At 34.6% G+C, this 26,768-nt stretch overlaps 1 protein-coding gene across 1 annotated transcript in view; it reads left to right on the top strand.

Moving 5' to 3' along the window:
• Positions 1-26,768, top strand: part of EMCN (endomucin) — a 119,828-nt gene that overhangs the window by 52,195 nt on the left and 40,865 nt on the right. Inside the window, exon 5 of the mRNA XM_050792509.1 lies at positions 14,298-14,336. Within this exon, the coding sequence (XP_050648466.1) occupies positions 14,298-14,336 (39 nt within the window). The remainder of the gene's footprint in view (positions 1-14,297; positions 14,337-26,768) is intronic.

A 26,768-nucleotide genomic window follows, 5' to 3' on the forward strand; every position in this document is an offset into this window, starting at 1 on the left:
CAACAAACAAACAGCAGGAGTTAGCTATGGGAATTGAAGCTGCAAAGTTTAATAGTGGGAGTCTACGGTAGTCATGGTAATTCATGTGCATACCTATGGCATCCAGAAGCAATTGTTATGAGTAAACAGGATTGACAGAAAAGAATGGAGAGTATGTTGGGAGATGGGAATACCCTGTGAGCAAAATTAAATTGTTTGTGTGAGGCAGAGAGAGAAATAGAAGCTAGAACTCCCATGATTTCTGATAGCTTTCCAGTTCCAGTTTCCTCACAACAGATACTTCTCACATTCTCGCCTCCATGATATAAGTAAATTGTATGTATAGTAAACACACCTGACTGGAAGAGTTAGGAATATAGGTAATGGATGCATTTTTGGTGTATCCATAGTCCTTAATAAGAAATAGCTACAGATGAATCATAGTGTCTAAGTCTTTTCTTGGGAAATCTCTAAGGTAGAAAGAGATGGCAAGTAGAAATTGTGACTGTCCAAGACCTACTCTTGTCTAGAAACTTCAGAAACATAATTTTTTCTCTTTTTTATTATAATCATCTCAAGCACAACATACAGAAGTTTGCCCAGAAGGAGTCTAATTTCACACTATAATTGTAAACTAATACTTCTTTGTAATGGGACAGTCACCCCGTAGAGGAATTTGAAGAGCAGAATCATCTCTTCTTCATATGAATAACATTTTCATGTAGTAGTGGTTTGGTTTCTGATAAGTAGAACCTATTTTGTAAGTAATATATATCTAAAAGGCACCTTTAGGAAACCAAAATTCATCTACCTATAATATGATGGCCCCTATAAAATAAAAATAAAACTACTATATATACATCTGCAAAGTATATAGCAGCTTCTGGAAAATTAAACTCAAATAATTTGTATCCTGCACTAAATACTCACCCATTCAGTGACTTATGAGGAAGAAAATGTCATTCAGGGTCTGTGATTTATTAAACCTAGTACATGTCAGAAGTATGTGGTCAGCCCATGAGTCAATTAAGACTTTTAATTCCACTTCAATTCATGAAGTAGAATGCTCTCTGCATCACAGTTCTGGGAACTGTTGTATTGATTTAGCTTCTAAACTCAGTTTAAAATGGCTTTCTTCCAAGTAGTTAAAAAAAACACATCAAAGTCATTTTCTTAACAAATGAAACACTCTGGAAAGCAGGATAATGAAATAAGCGTTTTTACTGTTGGCCATCGCTTTTGTTATTTGATAAACAAGTTTTATACAAATTTTTTTAGAATTTATTATTACATTTATTTCTGGGTCAGCCATTATTCCCTAGATTCCTTTCTTTTCTCAAGGTGCTTACTGCCCAACATAGACCCTACTTGATATAATGAGATTGCATACATTTCCATTTGCCAAGTGATGAAACCAGTACCTCTCCCAGATTCCTGGTTAGGAGAGCACCACTCCCTTTCCACCCATCACACATAAACACATTTAGGATTAATGGATACTGGACAGAGAGATAGATAGAAAACAAAACAATCTACTGTTGGTTTAATGTTGAACAGCTGAAGATTCAGCTCCCTCTTAAACATCTGGGCAATGGTTCCTTGGATAAGAAATATCAGACAAATACATTGTGGGTATTTCATCTCAAGATGAAAACAGTACAGGTTTAATTTAGAGTAGAAGAGCTAGTGAGATTTGTTGCTTTATTCCCTAGAAAGTTGGAATTCAGATCCAAAAAGAAGATCATACTCAAAACATTTCTCTCTAATCTTTTCCTATTCTCTTAGAGTGGTGTGTATTTTTCCTATTTAAAGGGAAACAAATTTCTAGAATCCTAGAATTTTTAAGACAGGACTTCTCATTAATCTAGTGCTCTGACTTTGTTATTTTTAAAATATGGGCTTTTTGAATTAAAAATTATCTTATTTACTAAAAATCTTTCAGAGGATTATCTGTGTACCTGGCATTATCCTGGATTGTGATAAATCGTTGTATATTAGACAGACCATGCTATCATGAAATTTACTTTCTAGTGGATGAAAAAGATAAATAAGTTAAATATTAATAATTCAATATCAGCGATACTCTAAATAATAATAAAACAGTAACAAAAAAAAAAGCAAGTGATGATGGTAGTGCCAATTTTCATAAGGTGTTCAAAAAATCCCTCTCTGAACAAGTGCCATTTGGAAACAGAACTAAATAAAGTCAAGAAGTTAACATATGGATATTTGGGGAAGAGAATTCAAAGAGGAAATACGAAGTGCACAGGTGCTGATATGTGGGTGGATTTAAGTTGTTTGAATAAAGAGAAGTCATCTGTGGTTGAGTGGAAGGAATGAAGGGAAGAAAAGGTAGCAGATGCCATTAGAGCAGGAATCAGGAGTCAGTCCAGACAGGGCCACGCAGGCCATGGTAAGGACAGTGAATTTTATTCTAATTGGACACACAATGTAATGGAGAGTTGGGAGCAGGGCAATGATATGATATTATTTACATTTTTGAAAGACCTAAATTGTAAAACGACTAGAAGAAAACCTAGGAGAAATGTTTCTTGACATTAGTCTGTGGAAAGATTTTTCAGATATAACATCAAAAGCAAAGGCAACAAAAGCATAATTAGACAATTGAGATTGTATCAAATGAAAAGGCTTCAGTGCAGAAAAGGAAACAATCAACAGGGTGAAGATATAACCTATTGATAATGGTCTGGCTGTGTCCCTACTCAAATCTCAGTTGAACTGTAGCTCCCATAATTTCCACGTGTCATGGGAGGGACCTGGTGGGAGGTAACTGAATCATGAGGGCAAGTCTTTCCCATACTGTTCTTGTGACAGTGAATAAGTTTCATGAGACCTGATGGTTTTATAAAAGGCAGTTCCCTTGCACAAGCTCTCTTGCCTGCCGTGATGTAAGACGTGACTTTGCTCCTCATGAGCCTTCAGTCATGATTGTGAGGCCTCCCCAGCCATGTGGAACTGTGATTCAATTAAATCTCTTTCTTTCATAAATTACCCAGTCTCAGGTATGTCTTTATTACCAGTGTGAGAACAGACTAATACACTTATAAAATGGAAGAAAATATTTGCAAACGATACAAATGTTAAGAGGTTAACATACAAAATATATAAGGAACTCAAACAATTTAATAGCAAGGAAAACAAATAACCCAATTTTAAAATGGGCCAAGGATCTGAATGGATATTTCCCAAACAAAAGGACATACAAATGGCCAACAGAAATATTTAAAAATTCCCAACATTACTAATCATCAAGGAAATGCAAATTAAAACCACAATGAGGTATCACCTCATACCTGTTAGAATGGCTGTTACCAAAAAGACAAGAGATAAAAAGTTCTGACAAAGATGTAGAGAAAAAGGAAATCTTGTATACTGTTGATGGAAATATGAAATAGTGTAGCCATTGTGGAAAACTGAAAGGAGATTCCCCCAAAATTAAAAATATAGCTATCATATGATCCAGCAATCCCACTTCTGGGTACATATCCAAGGAAATTAAATTAGTATGTCAAAGTGATATTTAATTCTCATGTTCATCACAGCAATATTCACAATAGACAAGATATGGAATCAATCTAAGTGTCCATTAACAGATGAAGAGGTAAAGAAAATGTGGTATATATACACGATGGGATACTATTTTGCCTGGAAAAAAAGGAAAACCTGTCATTTGTGACAGCATGGATAAACTTAGAGGTCATTATACTAACTGAAATAAGTCTGGCACAGGAAGACAAATATTGCATGGTTTCCCTTACATATAGAATCTAAACATGTTGAATTCATAGAAATAGAGAGTAGAATGGTAGTTACTAGAAGCTGGAGGGTGAGGGGTTGGGTAGGGTAGGAATGAGAAGATGTTGGTCAAATGATACAAAGTTTCAGTTAGGAGGAATACTTTCTGGAGGCCATTTTACAACCTAGTGTCTATAATTAATAGTAATGTATTTTCTACTTTAAAATTACTAAGAGAGTAGATTTTAAATGTTCTGACCACAAAAAAACTAACAAGTATGTGAGATGATATGTTGATCAGCTTGATTTAATCATTCCACAATACATATATATATCAAAACATCAAATTGTTCACCATATGTATATATATGGTGTACACACACACAAAATATTTTCATATACTGAAACTATTAGAAAACAGCCTCTCTCTCTGTCTCTCTCTTGAGACAGAGAGAGAGAGCATCTGAGGGTAATGGGTCCAACTAGGAGGAGTTGTCCAACTCAATAAACTAACTAAAAGAAGTCCTACAAATTCATGTAATTCTCAAGAGAGAGAAAGCCAGAGAAGACTTGGCATCCACTGGAAAGTCAGTTTAATACTGTTTTATTTTTTTGTTTTGTGTGTGTGTGTGTGTTTTGTTTGTTTGTTTGTTTCATATGGATTTGCCTGCTTCTCTAGCTCAACAGTGACATCTTTCAGGACAAAGAACCTCTCTCCATGCTGAAGAGAGCCGCTAGCACCCAGAGGAAGGCTAAATGTTTATGAGGTTTTACCATCAAGACAGAACATGATAAAGGAAATTTCAAACCACAAAAGGTGGAGCCTTCTGAGGAGACAGAGTTTCTTGTCTAGTATTGAATAAGTTTTGAGGAGTAAGCACCAGCTTCAAAGGAGGAAGGAGGCGTTTTGGGAAAAGGAAAACCATGAGTGAAGGTCAATTGAAAAGAAGATAGAGTATGTTTGTTGTTGGAGTGTAGGCTGTTTTAAGGCCTTGGTTAGCTGTACGCCTTCTGACTTTAGGTCCCCCTTTTCAAACACTGAATTTCCCTCACATCTTATGTTAATTAAATTTATAGATTATAAGTTATAAAATTATAAAAGTTACAAAAACTTATAAAATTTACAAAAGTTATAAAAGTGATACAAGTTGAATATTCCTTATTCAAAGTGCTTGGGATCAGAACTGTTTCAGACCTTAATGGATTTTAAAGTTGTATGCATTTTGTAGACACATTAAGGAATAATTTATTAATTTAGATTTTGCTGATTTTTTTTGTATAATGGAGGCAATAATTTTGTGTTTGAGATCTCAAAGATTTCACTAGGCCCTTGGAAATATTTTAGGCCCCAGACACTGTTATCAAAGAGCCTAGCAGATAAAACAGCCCTAAAAATAAAATAAAATAATCATATAAAATAAACCTCCCAACAAAGAAAAGCTCAGGTCCAGATGGCCTCACTAAACCATTCCACCAAAAATTAAAGAAGAATTAACACCAATCCTCCTCAAACTCTTATTAAAAAAAAAAAAAAAGAGAGAGAGAGAGAAGGAAACACTTTTTTTTTTTTTTTTAAATTTTTAGATAGGGTCTTGCCCTGTTGCCCAGGCTGGAATGCAGTGGCACAGTTTCGGCTCACTGCAAACTCCACCTCCCAGGTCCAAGCAATTCTCTGCCTCAGCCTCCCAAGTAGCTGGGATTACAGGCACCCACTACCATGCTCAGGTAATTTTTGTATTTTTAGTAGTGACAGGGTTTCACCATCTTGGCCAGACTGGTCTTGCACTCCTGGTGTCATGATCCACCCACCTTGGCCTCCCAAAGTGCTGGGATTACAGGTGTGAGCCACCATGCCCGGCCAGGAACCCTTTCAAATGCATTCTGTGAGACTAAAATTAGGCAGATACCAAAATCATACACAAAAACTACAAGAAAAGAACACTGCAGACCAATATTATTAATGAATATTGATGCCAGTACCCTCAACAAAATATTAGCAAGCCAAATTCAATAACACATTAAGAGGATTAGACATCGTGTTTCAAGTGACATTTATTTGTGGAATGCAGGATGGTTCAACATAGGAAAATCAATCAATGTAATATACCACATTAACAAAATGAAGGTCGATAGCCACATGATTATCTCAATTGGTGCAGAAAAGCATTTGACAAAATTCAACACCCTTTCAGGATAAAAATGCTCAATAAACTATAAATTTTTAAAAATTGCCCTGAATAATAAAGTTCATATATGAAAAGTCCACAAGTAACTTTATAGTCAAAAGTACAAAGTTGAAAGCTTTTCCTCTAAGATCAGGAACAAAGCAATGATGTCCACTCTCATCACTTCTATTGAATATAGTACTGAAAGTTCTATTCAGAGCAATCAGGAAAGAAAAAGAAATTAAAAGCAACCATATAGGGAAGGAAGCAGTAAAATGATCTCTGTTCTCAGATAACATGATCTTATTAATAGAAAACCCTAATGATCACACACACACACACACACACACAAAACCAAATTAAATGTTGCCTTAAAAAGACATACAACAGTTAAATTTTAAAAAGTGAAAAGGGATATACCCTGAAAAAAATACATCTATATCAGAAAAAGTAGAATTTAAGGCAATAAAATTAAATCGAAATAAATAGGAACATTTCATAATACTAAAATACTTAATTTTCCAGGAAAATAAAGCAAGTTAAAACTTTTAGTTATTATCATATAGCATGAAAATGTATAAAGCAAAAATTTAGTGAAAAAGACAAATCCACAATTCTAGTGAAAATTTTAATGTACCTTTCTCATTAGTTGACAAAATATAGGTATTGATGTAGCATAAATCAATATAATTAACAAACAATTTAATGGAAATATGTGGAACACTGCACCTCAACTAAAGAAAGTGAACTATTTTCAAGTAGATAAGAATTGATTACTATCATAGATCATAGCCTGTGTCATAAAGCAAGTCTCAACAGGTTTTAAATGATTTAAATGATATAGAGTGTGTCTCTTGATCAAAGAGGAATTAATCTAAACGTCAAAAACCAAAAGATAACTATATGCTCATAAATTTTAAACTACAGTAACTTATGTGTCAAAGAAGTAATCATAATGACAATCAGCAAATAGTTTGAACTGAATGATAATAAAAATATGGAGTACCAAAACTTGTGCAATATAATTAAAGCCAATCTTACAGTAAAATTTATAGCTCTAAAATGCATATATTAGGCAGGAAAAAGAATGGTTCAAACTTAATTACTGGAACAACCATCTCAATAAGGCAGAGAAAAGAAATAATAAACCCCCCAAAACCCAAAGGAAGAAAACAATAAAATATGAGTGGGAATTAATGAATTGGAAAGCAAATGTACTATAAAGTGGATCAACAAAAACTAATATTTTGAGTTTTTCAACAGGAATGCATAGCAATAGAAACTAGATAAATTGGAGAGAAGAAAGACCAGAAAAATAAGAATAAAACATCAGTGAGGTGTGGGACAACCCAGGGGCCTAAGATACATATAATTCCAGAAGAAGATGTGAGAATGATGGACAGAAAAGATATTTGAAGAAGGGCCAGGTATGGTGGCTCACCCACCCTAAAGTAGTTCCAACACTTGAGAGTCCAAGGCGGGCAAATCACTTGAGCCCAGGAGTTTGAGACCAGCCTGGGCAACATGGTGAAACCCTGTCTCTACAAAAAATACAAAAATTAGACAGGCGTAATGGCAGGCATCTGTATTCCCAGCTACTTGAGAGGCTGATGTAGGAGGATTAATTGAGCCAGGGAGATCGAGAATTCAGTAAGCCATGACCATGCGACCGCACTCCAGCCTGGGTGGCAGAGTGAAACACTGTCTCAAGAAAAAAAAAGAAAAGAACGAAAGGAAAGATAATCCAAGTGTATAAAATTATAAACCCATAGATTCAGGTAACTTAATGAGCCCCAAATTGAAGAAACAGGAAGAAAACTACAACAAAACACATCATAATCAAATCAAGGAAAACCAGAGATAAAGAGAAAATCTTGAAAGAAGCTGTTGAAAAAAATGACACATTAAATAGAAAAGAACAATGATAAAAATTACAGCAGAGTCTTATCAGGAACGATGCCTGCCACAAAACAGTGAAACAACATTTTTAGTATTGGAAGCAAAAAAAAAAAAAAAACTTTTCACCCTAGAATTCTGTAAATATTTTTCAGACACACAAAAGCTGCGAAATTCATATCAATAAAGACATTCAGGAACAGAAAAATATGGTACCAGATGGAAATTTCAATCTCAATAAAGGCATGAAGAGCATTTGAAATGGTAAATATGTGAGCAACTATAAAAGAATTTTATCTCATTTTTAGTCTCTTCAAAAGACAATTTATTGTTTAAAGATAAGATAACAAAAATGTATGGAAGGTTTAAGACATATGTAGAAACAAACTGCATAACAATGGCACAAATGCCAAAATGAGAGAAAGGTTATAAATATACTGTTGTAAAATCAATAATGGAGATAAATAAAATCTTTAAAAAAGACTCAATCCAAAAGAAGGCAATAAATAAGAAAAAAGAAACAGAGAACAGACGGAAAATTTTTACAGTGTGTACTTAAAATCAATTATAATTTATCACATAAAATAAAATGGCTTAAACATTTTATTTATAAAAATAAGATTGTTAAACTGGATAAAAAGCATAACCTCTTCCCAAATATGTAGAGTATTCAGAAAACTCACTTTAAATATAAATTGATTAAAAACAAAAGACAGGAGAAGGTATACTTTGGTAAAACTAATTAAAAGAAAGTTGAAGGGACTACAATAATATCAGACAAAGAAGGTTTCATGGGAAGGAGCTTTATCAGGGATAAAGAGGGTTATTTGAACCTTGACTTTCTTAAAGAAAGTACAAGACACCAAATGTTTAATTAGTATTTATAGAAAGATCTATACTTTGACATCGTTGGTGACAGTTATCCGATATTCTCACCCGAAACACATTCTGCAGAAAAAGAAATTGTATGCTTAGCAAAAGAGGATAGTGGCTTCTGTGTTTAGATTACTTAGAGTAGAAATCTCACAGTATCTTGATGATCTATATTAGTTTTATATTCTTGCTAAAAAAAAAAATAAGATCATAGGTTCCAGGTCCACCTATCTTTTGGTAGTAGGAGGTCAGAGAGTCACCATTTAACTCACCACAGAACAGGTCCTTGCATTAGCCCTCACTATACTTAGGTTTCATAATCCATGCATTTATCATTGACTATACGCAAAACTACATTGGTAGGCACTGAAGGGTGATTCGAAAGAAGTGTCAATTGTCAATAACCAAGGTCCACACTCTTCAGTAGATAAACTGTGGAGGGATTGAGGGTAAAACTTCCTTGTAAAACTGCAAATCTTTTTCTCTTCCTGAGCTCTCTATTTTTTTAATTTTATTTTTATTTTTTATTTTTTGCTAATGACTTAAAAACATGATGTTCTCATTAACCCTTTTTTAAAACAAACAAACAAAAAAATTCCTGTGCATATTCTCTTGGTTTCTGAGGGTAGAAGAGAAAGGAAAGAAGACGAGACGGAGGGAAGAAAACAATACATATGTATTTCTTGCTGGTAACTTAGTCATTCTGGTATCTACAACCAGATTTCAAAGGAAATATCTTGCACATTGTAAGGGATCGGCAGGGAAGGAGAGGCTATTGCTCTTTTTCCCCTTACTGAATTGTAACTTGGCTGAGGCAAGAATGCAGAATAAGATTATAGATAGATGATACGTTGGGATGTGCAGAACTCCAATATGGAACTCTACTAAAGCAAATACTTCGATAGAAGAAACACCTTTAAGGGTTTGCCAAGCGAGAGTTTCTTCTACCACAGTGAATACAATATTAGAGATTTGAAAACTGAAAAGATAATCTGGCTTCTCTTAATAACATTTACAATCAACCAGCATGCTGTTAAGTAGGAATTGATATCATTTATATACAATAGATAGGTTATCAAATATATTTCCTTTTGCATAATTTATCTTAGTTTAATATGGAGTTTATTTTTATACAAAAAGCAAAGATAATTTTATAATAACCAAGTAGGCATTTTAGATAAGCTACTAGCTGAACATGAGAGTGGCCAACACCAGGTCTTTGTTCTTCAAGGCATCACACCCTTCATAAAATAAAAATTTGGCACCTCAATCATGCCAACAGTAAGTTAGTTTATTGGTTATGGATAGTGATTATGATGTCAGATTGTTTGCGTTCAAAAAGCAGCACAACTATTTATTTGTGCTGTGGTCTTTAATCCACTACTTAACTTCTCGGTGCCTCAGTTTCTTCATCTGTAAAGTAATTAAAATAAGATTATACTTTCACAGGATCTTTGTGAAGATTAAGGGAGATAAATCATATAAAGAAATAAACACACACAAACAAACACAATACATTTTAGTTCATTTTTTAGCCATAGTAATTCTCCTAAAAGCCAGGCAAAGTAAGTATATATGATACCAATTTCACAAACAAGGAAACAAGTTCAGAAACACTAAGTGACTTGGCCAAGATTAAATTTAAAAGATTAAAACCCTGTTTTTCTTGCCCCAAACCCTATAAATCTTCCACTATACCACACTTGTTCTCATGACAACTATTGTACATAAAGTATCTAAATCTAAGGATTTAGAAAACAACTAGCCTCTAATTAGGTGCATCATGCACTTGAAAAGTAGGTGTTCAATAAATATAAGACAAGACACTGACTGAAAGAATAAATATAAACCTGCAATTCTAACCAGGATTGTCCTCTTGCCCACTATGCCTGATTTATTCTTGAATGTGTATATTTTTTATTTGCCCCTTCATTTGTATATTTTTAATTCCTATTTTCCTCCTCCTTCCTCTAATTGCTGATTCAAATTCTACACATTCATATTTATCAAGGACCTCTACTAGACTTTACCTTGATATTTCCCACAACTTCATGAGTGTTGCTAGAGATGTATATCATCTGTGTTATTATTTTTTAATGTTTTTCTTTAAATCAATGCACTTCTTATTCTTAAATTTGTTTGAAAAATAAACTACCATAAATGGAAAACCAGTTTTGCTTGGCATAAATAAACAATAGCTGTAAAAATCACTACTATGTAAATAAAAAAATAAAATTCTAGCTAGAGTTTGTTCTTTGCTTGAGGCTCAGCTTGAGATGTGCTTGCTCTTTAATAAAAGAAACTATTATAAGCAAATGTTAGATATTAATGATATATGTGCATCCAATTAAAATTTTAGAATTTTCTCATTCAAATAACCAAGTAAACTGCAAGAAAGCTGAAAAGGAAACAACTTTCTCATTAAATGTTTCAATCTTATTTAATGCTGCTTTCTGGTACTACCTTATAGAATCTCTCACACAACAATCTAGAAAACATTAGTTTATCTAATTACCCACCCAGCTTCAGTATTATTTTGTGAATTGCACATTTTGTCTATGAAACTTACTTTTGGACTTAATTATAACATTTCTCATATGCTATTTAATTAGTTTATGTCATTTCAAGTAGGCAGATACAAGAGGACTCCTCAGGATGATAAAGTCTTAGTCACAAGTCATGGTTTAGCCAGATGAGAAGTAATCTCGTGTCTAATGACTCAGTCAATGCCATATGGAGAAAGGATGAAAAGAATTTGAATTGGTTATAATAAATTATTCAACAGCAAATCAGTAGAGAATTATATATCAGAATAGATGTATATATTCTTTCTCTTGTACCTGTTAATGATATTATCATGTTCTCTGTGTAAGTTTGTTAGTTAGAAATATTCTGCAATATCCTTTGTGAGATAAGAATATTTAACAAAGTTATTTGTTGTATTGCTGTTCAAGATTTCTGATTTAAAAACTAAATGCTTGAGCAAAGTTTAACTTTGGATTAATGTGATTAGCATTTCAAAATTCATTTGCATTTCATAAGACTTCAATTTCATATTCAAAAATCAAACTCAACAAACAGATTGCCAACCACCTTGACTAAATTTTGGGTCCTTACTAAACATCTCAGTTTGATAATGGTTAACTAAGCACACTGCTAATTTGTATTTGACTTTCCTGAGATTCTTTATAGATCAAAGCTTGGCATTTTCTCAAAACACGTGTTTTATGAAAGTTATAAATAATAAACAGGAATAATTGAAAATGTCTTCACTCATTAATTCTCACAACTTTAACCATATTCCATAGCACTCATCTTTACCAAGCTTTTGTATCCACAGAACTGAGTCCAAATTTGAAAGTTGTATTTATATGGAAACACTTTATCATTTTTAAAATATCTTCTTGATTTCAGGGAAAAAAAGGAATATTCTATACTTGATTAAATATTTGAGACTTACAGAATTTTGTCCTCAAAATATCAATGTATTCATTAATATATATAAATGTCCAAACCTCTTACACTGTTCAATTGAAGGGTTTTGAATTGATATGTTTTATTAAGATTCAGCTACATCTTAATGTATAGTTATATTTCTTTTATTATGTTCCTCTAGAATTATTACACATTTTTGAAGGCTAAAAATATTCAAAGAAAGGATAATCAGAAGGTTTTGTCTTCTCAATGAAGTCTGTCAAGCTTCCATTTGGAACAGTTTAGTGGAAGGAAAAGCTGTTTATTTTACTGAAAGAAGATGAAAACTAGAGTTAACAGACCTGGCCTATATACCTGGTTCTTTCCTTAAGAAAGTAATTTTACTGCTCTCAGCTAATGTTTACAGATCTGCAAAATGGAAATATAATATTTCCTTTAGAGGTATCAACTAATAATATGAAACTGATCATAAAAGTCGCTTGCAAATAGTAACTATAATTATCCAACTAGGAAATTTTAAATAAAGTATTCATTTTTCTTTAAAAATTGAAATCAGCTAGGTAGATTTTTTTTTTTACATTATTATTTTCTACTGTCATTCATTATATCCATATGTTTCTACTGGTAAGCACTGGAATCACTTCTCTGAACAAGATAAGAAGTCTGCCCCCATGGAGTTACTTCCTGACAGAAAGTAATAATTTTTTAAAGACAAAAGTAAAATGTGATAGTAATAAAAGTACTGTTGAATGAATGAAGCAATGAGATGGAATGATGTGAAAAGGTCTGGGGAAACAATTTAGGTGGTTGGGGAGACTTCTCTGAACAGCGACTTCTGAGCAGAGTCAGAAAGCAAGAGAGGAAGGAAGGAAGGAAGGAAGGAAGGAAGGAAGGAAGGAAGGAAGGAAGGAAGGAAGGAAGGAAGAGAGAGAGAGAGAAAGAGAGAGAAAGAAAGAGAGAAAGAAAAGAAAGAAAACCTCAAAGCAGAAAGGGCCTTGTGCCTTAAATCTGCCACAGCAAAGCCACGAGTTGGAATACAGTGAAACAGGGCCTGAATGGTTGGAGATGAGTTGAGGAGTAATAGGAGCCATTGGAGCAGTGAAGTTTAAATTTAAAAAGATTTTCCTAAGCAGCTATTGCAGGTACTCAGGGGAGAGATATAGGTGCTGGATGGACAGTAGCAGAAAAGGTAGTGAGACTTGTTTGAATTTGGAATACATTTTGAAACTAGAGCTGATAAGGGTGAGAAACATAGGTGACTCAAGAAAGGCTTCTAACGTTTTGTTTTGTGCGACTGGAAAACAAATAGCACCATGTATTGATCCAAGAAAGCAAGGGAAGAGACAGATTTCAAGATAACAGTCAAGAATTCTGTTTTGGGCATGTTAAATTTAAGGTACTGATATAGAGAGTCAAGTGAATATACAAAGGAAGCAAGTGGACTTTTTAAAATGTCATTATTGGGCTTTTATTTGTTCCAAAATTATTTTCTGTATTTTTCATGTGCCAAATCTTGAAAATGCTCCATGGACTCAAAGGTGTTGAAGTGATCTTTGATTATAATTCTTTCAAGTGACTTTCCTTGCAGAAACCTTTCCTAGACTATATCATAAAATAATTCCTTACATTTTAAAAGTATCTGTCTGAACTTTGCTGCATATTCCCCAGGTCATGAGATGCACCATGACTTAGTAGGATTACGACACATGGCAGCCCCATTCATTAAGCACTTACTGAAGGATTTTTGTTTTCTATGTTATCTCAGGATATTCAAGGTGTGAGGTTATACCAGATCCTATAAAGCAAGACTCAGCAAACTATGGCCCACAGGCAAAGTTGAATACCTGACTTTTTCAAAATAAAGTTTTATTGGCACACAGTTATTCCCATTCTTTAAATATTGTGTATGGCTGCTTTCACATCAAAAGGCAGAGTTGAATAGTTATGACAGATATTTATGGCCCGCAACACCTAAAATGTTTGGCCCTTAAAGAAAAAGTTGGTTGAACCACTTTTTCTTAAAAACCTTCTAGGAAGTTTCCTGTAATCACGAAGAATCATGATTTTATGATTTGAAAACAGTGAATCAGAAATGAGCCAAAATTCATACTCATTTACCACCTGAAACAATTGTGAGAATAGATCTGATATACAACATTTAATTGTATTTTTTTTCTTTTTTTCCCTCTAAAGCTGAGACTCAGAGTTCAATTAAAACAACAAAAATACCAGGTAAGTTCTCTTTTCTCTCTCTCTTAGTATTTTCATGGGTAAAATTTCAAAAATAAAACAAGTTACAACAATCAGTTTGGGGGCAGGGAGAAATAGCACAAGGGAAAACATTACATCACAAATAAAATGTTTAGAAAAACTTGAGTTTAAAAAAATGCAGACCAGGATAACTTATAAAGACATTTCTGAGTGTTCTGTGACTAAGGTGAGTGGAGCCAGCTCTAGCAAATGTATAAAGCGTGTGAAATTGCCCTCTGTCCTCTGTCCTCTGCCCCCGAACTCACTGTTCTTGATCTGTTTCTGTTGTCAGTGTGCCCTCTCCCAGAAGTACAAAATGTCTTCTCTTACTTTCTAATAAAATCTGGTTGTAGTATTGAAAAAGATGATGTTAGAAACTACAGTTAACAGTCTAAAATGTTATCATTCCAGTTAGTGCTCGTATTTGCCACCCTTAGTTTTAGACTGAATGTGTTTCTGATAATGGAGCAACAGGAATTGAAAATTGTTGGGCACGGGAAGATGGCAATGTTGAGTCTTCTTGTTTTGAAATCATAGTTATCTGAGGGATTTTTATCTTTCTACATCCTACCTGGTACTCATACAAATGACAAATCTCATAAGCTTTCAATGCTGGTTATCTTTGGTATATGGAAACTAAATGAAAACTAACACAGGAACAGAAAACCAAATTCCACATATTCTCACTTATAAGTGGGAGCTAAATGATGAGAATTCATGAGCACAAAGAAGGAAACAAGCGAAACTGGAGTCTACCTGAGGGTGAAGAGTAGGAAGAGGGAGAGGAGCGTTAAGAATAACTATTGTGTACTAGGCTTAATAGCTGGATGATAAAACAATTGGTACAACAACCCCCCATGACACGAGTTTACCTATATAGCAAACCTGCACATGTATCCCTGAGAATAAAATTAAAGTTTAAAAATGAAAATAAACTAAAAATGTGAAATAAACCTATAGGTTCCTATAACTTTTTAAAAATTACAAAAATAAAAAGAATTATGAGTGACATTAAAAATTATGAGTGCTCCATTTTCACAGCAAATATTCTAAGTAATCACCTTAGTCTAACTTCTACCTCTTGTGTTCGAGGAATTTGAATCAAATTATTATGCTTTTACCTTTTAATAATTATCTTCTTCTGTATCATATATCTCATTATTAAGTTATTTTTATATTATTAATTCCCTTTACTCCACTAAACACCATATTTTTTATTCACTAATCACCATACTTTTTATTACTTCCATCTTCATAGGCTAAAAATTGGCAGGCTGTAGAGGAAAAAAAGCAAAACAAAACAAAAACAATGCTTCCAGTGAGAGAAGACTGATGCAGTTCTGGGAAGAGATTTTCTTTCCCCTCTGCTTCATAGATTGATTATCAAGGAGAAGTCAGAGATGAATTGGGAAGCAGCCAAATTGTCAGTTCTCTTTAAGGAGAGACTGAAGGATCCTTCATTTTGTTTAAAGAAATTTTATTTCCAAAGTGCCAGCTATAAGTTTAATTGATTTTAGTGGAATAAAAAGCTCATTTAGGCTATTTTTATTTTTCGAGTTATGTAAACTAATTTTCCTAAGCCAAATAATAGACAAACAATTTATTTGAATAGTGGATTAGAAAGAAATGAGAGTGGTTCTATAAACCACTTGAAAATTGAGTCTCATTTTTTTCATTCAAACTTCAAATATGTATTTCAGCTAAAGACTAAATCAGAAACACCATCCCCCAAAAGATGAATTAACACATTTATTAACAGGGCATTCTTTATACTTCTGTGTTTTGTTTTATTTTTTTCAGATTAAAGACTTCTTTAGTTTTACGTATTTGGCATCAAAGATGTTAAAATACCAAATTTGTGGAATATTCATCCATAGGATTAAAGACAGGCATATTATTAAAAATAATTCATATTTCTGTTTTAGGTAGAAGTTGACATAAAATTGTAGCCCATAGAATTACTAGTCCTGTTTTCTTTCTATAAATATAAGCAAATATGTGTTCAGTCTTTGAATGTATCACATACAGTTCTCACATTTGATATTTTCTTTAACATTATGCAGCTAGTTTTAATTTCCTTGAAAAGTTACATTTTTACAACAACTTCAAAAACTGTTATTAAGAGTCTAGAAATTGATGATGATTTTATGTAGAACCTTTATGGGGGATAAAAATAAGTAAGGATTCTATATAAAATGTAAATTACAACCAATTATACATAGATATAATATTTTAACATTATAAAACAAAAATAGATCCATGTTGGTGACATCAGCAAGATGGCCAACTAAAAGCTTCTAGTGCTCTTCCCACTTCCCACAAAAAACTAAAAATAATGAACAAGCAACTACATTTTGATCAAAATAACTAAAGGAAAGCTCTGGAGAACAGCAGCAGAAATCCTGTGGACCACTGAAACACAGGATGGCCACATAGGGAAAGAGGAGGAAACACCTTGCCTCTGCCATCCCATTTCCCTAGTTGGGATCAACTCAAAACCAGAAGAGACCCCTTTCTGCAGGAAAAAGGTAAGCAAGAGGACCCCAACAACCACCATCATCGCCATGTACACACGCAGTCTTTGCACTAAAGACTTCTGCAGTCCTTATAGGGTTTGAGGCCTGCTGAAGGAGCGCCCCAGAGTCTACATACTGAGCTATCCCTAGAGAAGGAGCTGATGCTGTGCCCGTCCCTCCTCTTCTCAGCCCCTACCTCTTGCCTCATGGCTCATGCTGCTACTGCCCTGTACAATCTTGGGAAAAAGTGCATCCTGCTCCAAGCCTGAGTATGCATTGCATCCCTTCATCCCTGATGTTTTGTTACTACTGCAACAAGCCCACATTATAGCATACCATCCTCCAGCCAAGCTGCTACTATGTTCTACCCCCAGGGCCAAGTTCCATGGAGCTACTCCACTCCCTACATTCCAATTACTGTGCACCCTCCTCTCAGGGCTGAACTGAAATGGCACTCCAACCCTCAGGGACCTCAAGTCTTCTGCACACCAGAGCAGTCATGCCCCTCAATGCCATAGATGAGGCAGCATACCCCACCACCACCATCTGGGATCACAGACTTCTGGCACACTAGAGCAGTCAACTCTCAGCCCTGGCTCCACAGATAAGACAGCATACTACCCACAGGGGCTCAGAGCTTTTGACACACAAGAACAATTGCACACCCCAGTGCCATAGCTGATGCAGTACCCTACCCCACAGGGATCCAGAGGCTCCACTGACACGTATGACCATGATTTCTGGGGCCAAACAGATGTGGCACAACACATCTCAAAGAATTAGTGCCTGGCTTGAGCTGTGGCACCCTGCCCTCCAGGCTGAACAGCAACATGCCCTGCCCACCCAAAACTGCACTACACCCCTACAGTATGAACTGCTGAGACACGCTGCCTCTTGGGGAACTGGAGCTGTGCTGCACCCCTCCCACCAAGGTCCAAGATACAGCAGTGTCTTGCCATTTCTGCGTCATTGCTGCTGCTGTACCTGGCCTCATAGAGCCTGGGGTAGTGATATGTCCCACCATTCCAGGGTCCAGGGTCACCACTACGTAGTACCTCATCACCAAGTGTCTACATTTTTGCTGACCTCTGTTGACTCCTGGTCCCAAATTACAGCTATTCTTTGCTCTCTGGACCCAAGCTTCTAAAAACTCCTTTTTCTATCATGCTGTACCAGTGGGGTGCCATGTCCACTAGGGTCACAACCTCAACTATATTTCAGCACTCTGGGCCTAGGCTGCTGAGGTGTGCCTCAGAGGAACAGACCCTGCCTTACTGGGGAAACTGCATTCATTTGTATCTTGGAAAGTGAAACTGTGCCTCAAGTCCAAGGTGCTACAGTAGTCTCACAAGACCCTGAGCCCATGACCTATATCCACAGCTACTCTGATCACCTATGCCCTGGCTCCCAGTCCTGCTATGGTTGCCTGTGGGCCATATCAGACCAAACACAAAAATGGTTCTCTTCAGCTAAGACTCCCCACTGTGGGAAAGACAAGAACAGGAGAATTGTTAAGACTTTGCCCTAGCAGCCTATGCAGCCACTATCACTTCCACCAGCTCCTACAAACTAGGCCACTGAGGCACCTACATTCATTGCTGACATTGATCACAACTAAAGAAGCTGCACATTGATTACCCCACTGTGCCTACATGTAACCAGAGCCACCCTGCCCAACTGGAAGCCTCAGACCCATATGCAACTGAAAGTCTTCCCCTACTAGAGTTTGAAAAAGGAAACTACATCACTAAATATGCAGACATCAATGCAGGGACACAAGAAACATGAAAGAGCAAGGAAGCATGGTACCACAAGGCAACCATAGTTCTCCAATAACTGGCCTCAAAGAAGCAGAAATTACAAACGGTCTGAAAAGCGATTTAAAGTAATGAGCTGGGCTGGGTGTGGTGGCTCATGCCTGTGATCCCAACACTTTAAGAGGCTGAGACGGGTAGATGACTTGAAGTCAGGAGTCCAAAACCAGCCTGGCCAACATGGCAAAACCTTGTCTCTACTAAAAATACAAAAATTAGCCATGTGTCGTGGTGCACAACTCTAATCCCAGCTACTTGGGAGCCTGAGGCAGGAGAATATCTTGAATCTGGAAGGTGGAGATTTCAGTGAGCCAAGATCACACCACTGCACTCTACCCTGCATGACAGAGTGAGACTTTGTCTCAAAAAAAATAATAAAAATAAAATAAAATAATTAACTGAAGGAAACTTGGAAATTCAAGAGAATACAAATAGACAACTTAATGAAATCAGGAAAACAATTCATTATATAATTAGGAAATTCAATGAAAAGATAGACATAAAAAGATCCAAACAGAAATCTTGAAGCTGAAGAATTCGATCAATGAAATAAAAAATATATTAGAGAACTTCAAGAGCAGACTAGATCAATCAGAAGATAAAAACTGTGAAGTTAAAGATAGGTCTTCTGAAATTACTCCATCTGACAAAAAAATAATAAAAAATAGTGAAGACAGCCTGCAAGACTTATGGAACACCATTAAGCAAGCAAATACTACAAAAGAAAAAGAAACAAAGAATGAGACAGAAAGCTTATTTAATAAGATAATTGCTGAAAATTTCCTAAGTCTTAAAAGAGATAGAGACATTTGGATTCATAAAGCTCAAAGGCCCTCCAAAATGTACAACCCAAAGAGATCCTCTCTAAGGCACATTATAACTAGACTGCTAAAAGTCAAAGACAAAGAGAAATTTAAAAGCAACGAGAGAAAGCATCGAATCACATGTAAAGGAATTGCCATTAAGTTATCAGTGGATTTCTCAATAGAAACCTTGCAGTTCAAGAGAGATTGAATAATATATTTAAAGAGCTGAAATAACAAAAGCACTGCTAGAGTTTGAAAAAGGAAACTACATCACTAAATATGCAGACATCAATGCAGGGACACAAGAAACATGAAAGAGCAAGGAAGCATGGTACCACAAGGCAACCATAGTTCTCCAGTAACTGGCCTCAAAGAAGCAGAAATTACAAACGGTCTGAAAAGCAATTTAAAGTAATGAGCTGGGCTGGGTGTGGTGGCTCATGCCTGTGATCCCAACACTTTGAGAGGCTGAGACGGGTAGATGACTTGAAGTCAGGATATATACTATGTTCAACAAAGCTATCCTTCAAAATAAAGGAGAAATAAAATTGTTCCCAGACAAGAAAAGCTGAAGGAATTCATCACCACTAGACCTGCCTTCTAAGAAATGCTTAAAGGAGTTCTTCAAGTGGGAATTTTTAAAAAATGACAATTACTATTATAAATACAGACGACATATCTATAAAGTACAAACTCACTGATAGAGCTAAATACGTAGTAAAATCAGGAACACTCTAATACTGTAATAGTGGTGTATAAATCATGTGTAACTCTAGCATGAGGGTTAAATGTCAAAATAGTCAAAAATAACTAAAACTCTAACAAGTTGCTAATAAATACACAATACTAAAAGATGAAAATTGTGACATCAAAAACAAATTGTGAGGGGAAAGGTAAATGTATACAGTTTTTGTATTCAACAGAATTTGAGTTATTATCTGCTTAAAATAGTTGATTATAAGATGTTTTATGGAAGATTCTTGGTAACCACAACATAAGAAACTACAGCAGGTATACAAATGATAAAGAGAAAATAATCAAAGATTAACACTACAGAAAATTACCAAATTACAAAGATAGATAATGAGAGAGAAAGAAGCGAAGCTACCAATAATCAGGAAACAAGTAACAAAATGACAACAATGAGTCCTTTCTTATCAATAATGACCTTGGATACAAATAAATTAATTTCTCTAGTTAAAAGACATAGAATTATTAAATGAGTAAAAAGCAAGATCCAACTATATGCTGTCTACAAGACACCCAGTTAAGCTTTAAGGACACATAGGCTGAAAGTAAAGAAATGGAAGAAGATATTCCATGCAAATAATAAAGAGAGCAGGAGTAGCTATACTTACACCTGATGAACTATACTTCAAGTCAAAAACTGTCACAAGAGACAAAGAATGTCATTATTTAATGATAAAGGGGTCAATGCATCAACAAGAGATTACAATTGTAAATATATATGCAACCAACATTGGAGCACCTAAATACATAAAACAAATATTAATGGACATGAAGGGAGAAATAAAGAGCAATATTATAATAACAAGGAACTTTAATACCCCACTTTTTGTTTTTTTGAGACAGAGTCTCACTCTGTCATCCAGGCTGGAGTGCAGTGGCACAATCTTGGCTCATTGCAAGCTCCACCTCCTGGGTTCAGACCATTCTCCTGCCTCAGCTTCCCGAGTAGCCGGGACTACAGGTGCCTGCTACCACACTTGGCTACTTTTTTTTTTGTATTTTTAGTACAGATGGGGTTTCACCATGTCAGCCAGGATGGTCTCGATCTCCTGACCTCATGATCCGCCCATCTTGGCCTCCCAAAGTGCTGGGATTATCCCACTTTTAACAATGGATAAATCATCCAGCAATCCCACTACTAGGTGTCTACCCAAAGGAAAAGAAGTCATCATATTAAAAATACACTTGCACATGTATATTTATAGCAATATGATTTACAACTGCAAAGAAATGGAACCAACCTAAGTACCCATTGATTAATGAATATATAAATAAGATGTGATATATATATATATGTGTGTGTGTGTATATATATGTGTGTGTGTGTACATACACATATGTATATATACATACACACACACACACACCATGGAATACTTCTCAGCCATTAAAAGGAGTGAAATAATGTCTTTTGCAGATATTTGGATGGTGCTGGAGGCCATTATTTTAAGTGAAGTAACTCAGGAATAGAAAACCGAACATTGTATATTCTCACTTACAAGTGGGAGCTAAGCTATGAGTATGCAAAGGCATACAGAGTAATATAATAAACTTTAGAGATTCAGAAGGGGAAAGGTGGGAGTGGGGCCAGGAATGCAAAACTACACATTAGGTATAATATACACTACTCTGGTGACAGATGCACTAAAACCTCAGAATTCACCACTATATAATTCATCCATGTAACAAAAAAAAACCACTTATACTCCAAAAGCTATTAAAATAAAAAGGAACACAAAATTAATAAAAAATAATTTTAAAACAGTAGATAGATCAACCAGACAGAAAATTAATAAAGAAATACTCGACTTGAATTGCACTTTTCACCCATTAGACCTAACAGACATATACAGAGCTTTACTTTAACAGCAGCATGATATACCACATTTTTCTTTAGTTCAAATGGAACATACCCTAGAATAGGCCATATGGTAAGCCACAAAACAAGATTTAATAAATTTAAAATTGAAATAATACCTAGTATCATTTCAGACCATAATGCTATGAAACTAGAAATCAATGATAAGTGGAATCTTGGAACATCCACAATTATACGATAATTAAGTACATACTCCTGAACAACAAATGAGTCAAAGAAGAAATAAAAAGAGAAATTAAAAAATATCTTGAAACAAAAAACAATCAAAGCACAACATACCAAAACCTATGAAATGTAGCAAAAGCAGTTCAGAGAAAAGTTTATAGCAATACATGCCTACATTAAAAACAAAAAGAATCTCAAATAAGTAATCTAACATTACACTTCAAGGAAATAACAAAAGAAGAATGAATTAAACCCCAAATTAGCAGAAGGAAGAAAATAATGAAAATAAAAACAGAAATAAATCAAATAGAGAACAGAAAAATCATAGGAAGAATCAATAAAAATAAGAGTTGGTGCTTTGAAAAAATAAAAAAAGGATAAACCTTTAGCTGGTCTAAATGAAAAAAAGGGAAGACTAATAAATAAAATCATAAATTGAAGTGAAAATATGAAACACCTCAGAAATTAAAGGGATCATAAGAGACTACTATGAAAAAATATATGTCAATGACTGGATAATCTAGAGTAAACAGGTAAATTGCTTAAAAAACACAATAAAACAAAACAAAACAAAAAGCAAATCCTACCAGGATCAATTCAAGAAGAAATAGAAAGCCTGAACAACAGACCAATAACAAATAAAGAGATCAAAGAAGTAATAAAAAACTTTCCAACAAAGAAAAGTCCAGAAACAGATAGTTTTATAAAAGCTGAATTCTAGCAAACCTTCAGAGAATGAATACCGATACTTCTTAAACCCTTTTTAAAAAACAGAAGTAGAATGAATAGTTCCAAACACATTTTATAAGGACCACATCACCTTGATACCTAAGTCAGACAAAGATATTACAAGAAAAGAAAAATGCAGACCAATCTCTCTGACGAATGCAGATGCAAAAATCCTTAGTAAAATATTGAGGATTAAACTAAACCCAACAACATAACAAACTAAACCCAACAGCATACCAAAAGAATTATATATTGTGACCAAGTGGGATTTATTTCTGACATGCAAGGCTAGTTTCACATACACAAATCAATCAATGTAATATATCACATTAACAGAATGAAAGATAAAAACCACACAATGATCTTGACACAGAAAAAGCATTTGACAAAGTCCAACATCAATTCTTGATTTAAAAAACAAAACAAAACAAAACTCTCAACAGTTTAGGCATAAAAGGAATGTTCCTCAATATAATAAAATCATTTATGAAAAACCCACAGCTACAATTATAATCAATGGGGAAAAGTTAAAAGCTTTTCCACTCAGACACAGTACTAGGTAAGGATGCCCACTCTTGTCACTTCTGTTCAGCAGAGTACCAGAAGTACTAGCAAGAGCAATCATACAAGAAAAAGAAATAAAAGGCATTGAAATCAAAAAGAAAAAAAACTCCATTTGAAGATGAAACAATCTTATATGTAATGATTCCACAGAAAAAAACTGTTAGAACTAATAAATGAATTCAGTAAAGTTGCAAAATGCAAAATTAACATACAAAAGTCAGTAGCATTTCATACACAAATAACAATCTAACTGAAAAAAAAATTTCATTTATGGTATCATAAAAAATTACTGATGCTTTCTGACTTACCACGGGGTTACATTCTGATAAAGCCATCATACATTGAAAATGTTGTATGTAAAAAATTCATTCGATACCCTGATAAACTCATATTAAAGTTGAAAAATTGTTAAGTCAAACCATCACAAGTCTAGATGCTCCTCAGCTTACAATGGGGTTATGTCTTAAACCCCATGGTAAAGTTAAAACTTGTAAGTTGAGGACCGTCTGTCCTTAGGAATAAATTTAACCAAGCAAGTGAAACATCTGTATACTGAAAAAGAGAAAACATTGATAAAAGAAATTGAAGGAGACAGAAATAAATGGAAAGATACCCTGTAGTTATGAATCAGAAGAATTGATATTGTTAAAATGTCAAAGAGCAATACATAGATTCAACACAATCCTTGTTAAAATCCCACGGTCATTCTTCACAGAAATGAAAAAAATTCCAAAAATACATATGAAAACATGAATGACCCCAAATAGCCAAAAAAATTCTGAAAAGAAAAAAACAAAGTTGGAGGCATCACACTTCCTGAGTTAAAATTATATTATAAATCTATAATAAACAAAACAATATGGTGCTGACATAAAAACAGACACATAGACCAGTGAAACAGAATAAAGATCCTGGAAATAAATCCAAACATTTATTGTCCACAAATTCCAAAGACACTAACTGCACACAGTGGGTATATAACAGTCTTTTCACTAAATGGTGCTGCAAAAACTGGATTTCTACATGTAAAAGAATGAAGTTGGACTCTATCTTAAACTATGTACAAAAATCAACTCAAAATGGATAAAAGACTGAAAGGTAAGAGCAGAAACTATAAAACTCCTAGAAGACAACATAGAGGAAAATCTGCTGGGCGTTGGCCTCAGCAAGATTTTTTTTTTGGAAATCAGACCAAAAGCTCAGGCCACAAAATCAAAAATAAATAAATAAATGGGACTACATCAAACTACAAAGCTTCTGCACAGCAAAGGAAGTAATCAGCAAAATAAAACAGCACAGTACAAATTGTGAAAAAAAAATTGTAAACCATATACCTGATAAGGAGTTAAGATGCAAATGTAGAAAAACAAATAGCAAGATTAAAAAATGGGCAAAAGACCCTGAATAGACATTTTGTGAAAGAAGACATGAAAACTGCCAACATGTGCATGAAAAGGTGGTCAACATCATTAATCATCATGGAAATATAAATCAAAACCACTATGTGATACTACCTCACACCCATTAGGAGAGATATTATCAAAAAGTGAAAAGACAACAAATGTTGGCAAGGGTGTGAAGACAAGGGAATTCTTTTTTTCCCCCAACTTTCATTTTAAGTTCCAGAGTATATGTGCAGGATGTGCAGAGGTTCAGGTTTGTTACATAGATAAACATGTGCCATGGTGGTTTGCTGCATAGACGATCCCATCACCTAGGTACTAAGCCCAGCATCCATTCACTACTCCTAATGCTCTCTCTTCCCCTGCACACTTCTCCTACCACTGATAGGCCCCAGTGTGTGTTGTCCCCTGCTCCATGTGTCCATGTGTTCTTATGGCTCAGCTCCTACTTATAAGTGAGAACATACAGTGTTTGGTTTTCTGTTTCTGCATGCATTTGCTGAGGATAATGGCTTCCAGCTCCATCCATATCCTTGCAAAGGACACGATCTCATTACTTTTTATGGATACCCAGTATTCCATGGTATATATATACCAGATTTTCTTTATCCAGTCTATCATTGATAGACATTTGGGTTGATTCCATATCTTTGCTATTGTGAATAGTGCTGCAATGAACATATGCATGCATGTAACTTTATGATAGAATGATTTGTATTCCTTTGGGTTTATGTCCAGTAATGGGATTGCTGGGCCAAATGGTGTTTCTGCTTCTAGGTCTGAGTTAAAGAAGGAATTACTACACTGTCTTCCACAATGGTTGAACTAATTTACACTCCTACCAAGAGTGTAAAAGCATTCCTTTTTTCCTGCAATCTCACTAGCATTTGTTGTTTCTTAACTTTTTAACAATAGCAATTCTGACTGGCGTGAGATGGTATCTCATTGTGGTTTTGATTCGCATTTCTCTAATTATCAATGATGAGCTTTTTTTCATATGTTTGTTGGCTGCATGAATGTCTTCTTTTGAGAAGCATTTGTTCATGTCATTTGCCTGCTTCTTAATGGTTTTTTTTTTTTTTCTTGTTTATTTAAGTTCCTTGTAGGGTCTGGATATTATACCTCTGTCATATGGATAGACTGCAATTTTTTTTCCTATTCTCTATGTTGTCTGTTCATTCCGATGATAGTTCCTTTTGCTGTGCAGCAGGTCTTTAGTTTAATTAGACCCCACTCGTCAATTTTTGCTTTTGTCCCAATTGCTTTTGACATTTTCATTATGAAATCTTTGCTTGTGCCTATGTCCTGAATGCTATTGCCTAGATTTTCTTCTAGGATTTTTATAGTTTTCAGTTTTGCATTTATGTCTTTAATTCATCTTGGGTTAATTTTTGTATAAGGTGTAAGAAAGGGGTCCAATTTCAATTATCTGCATATGGCTAGCCAGCTCTCCCAACATCATTTATTAAATAGAAAATCCTTTCCCCATTGCTTGTTTTTGTCAGGATTGTTGAAGATCAGATGGTTTTAGGTGTGTGGTCTTATTTCTGAGTTCTCTATTCTGTTCCATTGGTCTATGTGCTTGTTTTTGTACCAGTACCATACTGTTTTGCTTACTGTAGCCTTGTAATATAGTTTGAAGTCAGGTAAGGTGATGCCTCCAGCTTTGTTCTTTTTGCTGAGGATTGCCTTGGATATTCAGGTTCTTTTTGGTTCCATTTGAATTTTAAAATAATTTTTTTTCCTAATTCTATGAAGAATGTCAATAGCAGCTTAATGGGAATAGTA

This window comes from Macaca thibetana, chromosome 5 (assembly GCF_024542745.1).
Source record: "Macaca thibetana thibetana isolate TM-01 chromosome 5, ASM2454274v1, whole genome shotgun sequence".
In the NCBI taxonomy this organism is placed as follows: Eukaryota; Metazoa; Chordata; class Mammalia; order Primates; family Cercopithecidae; genus Macaca; species Macaca thibetana.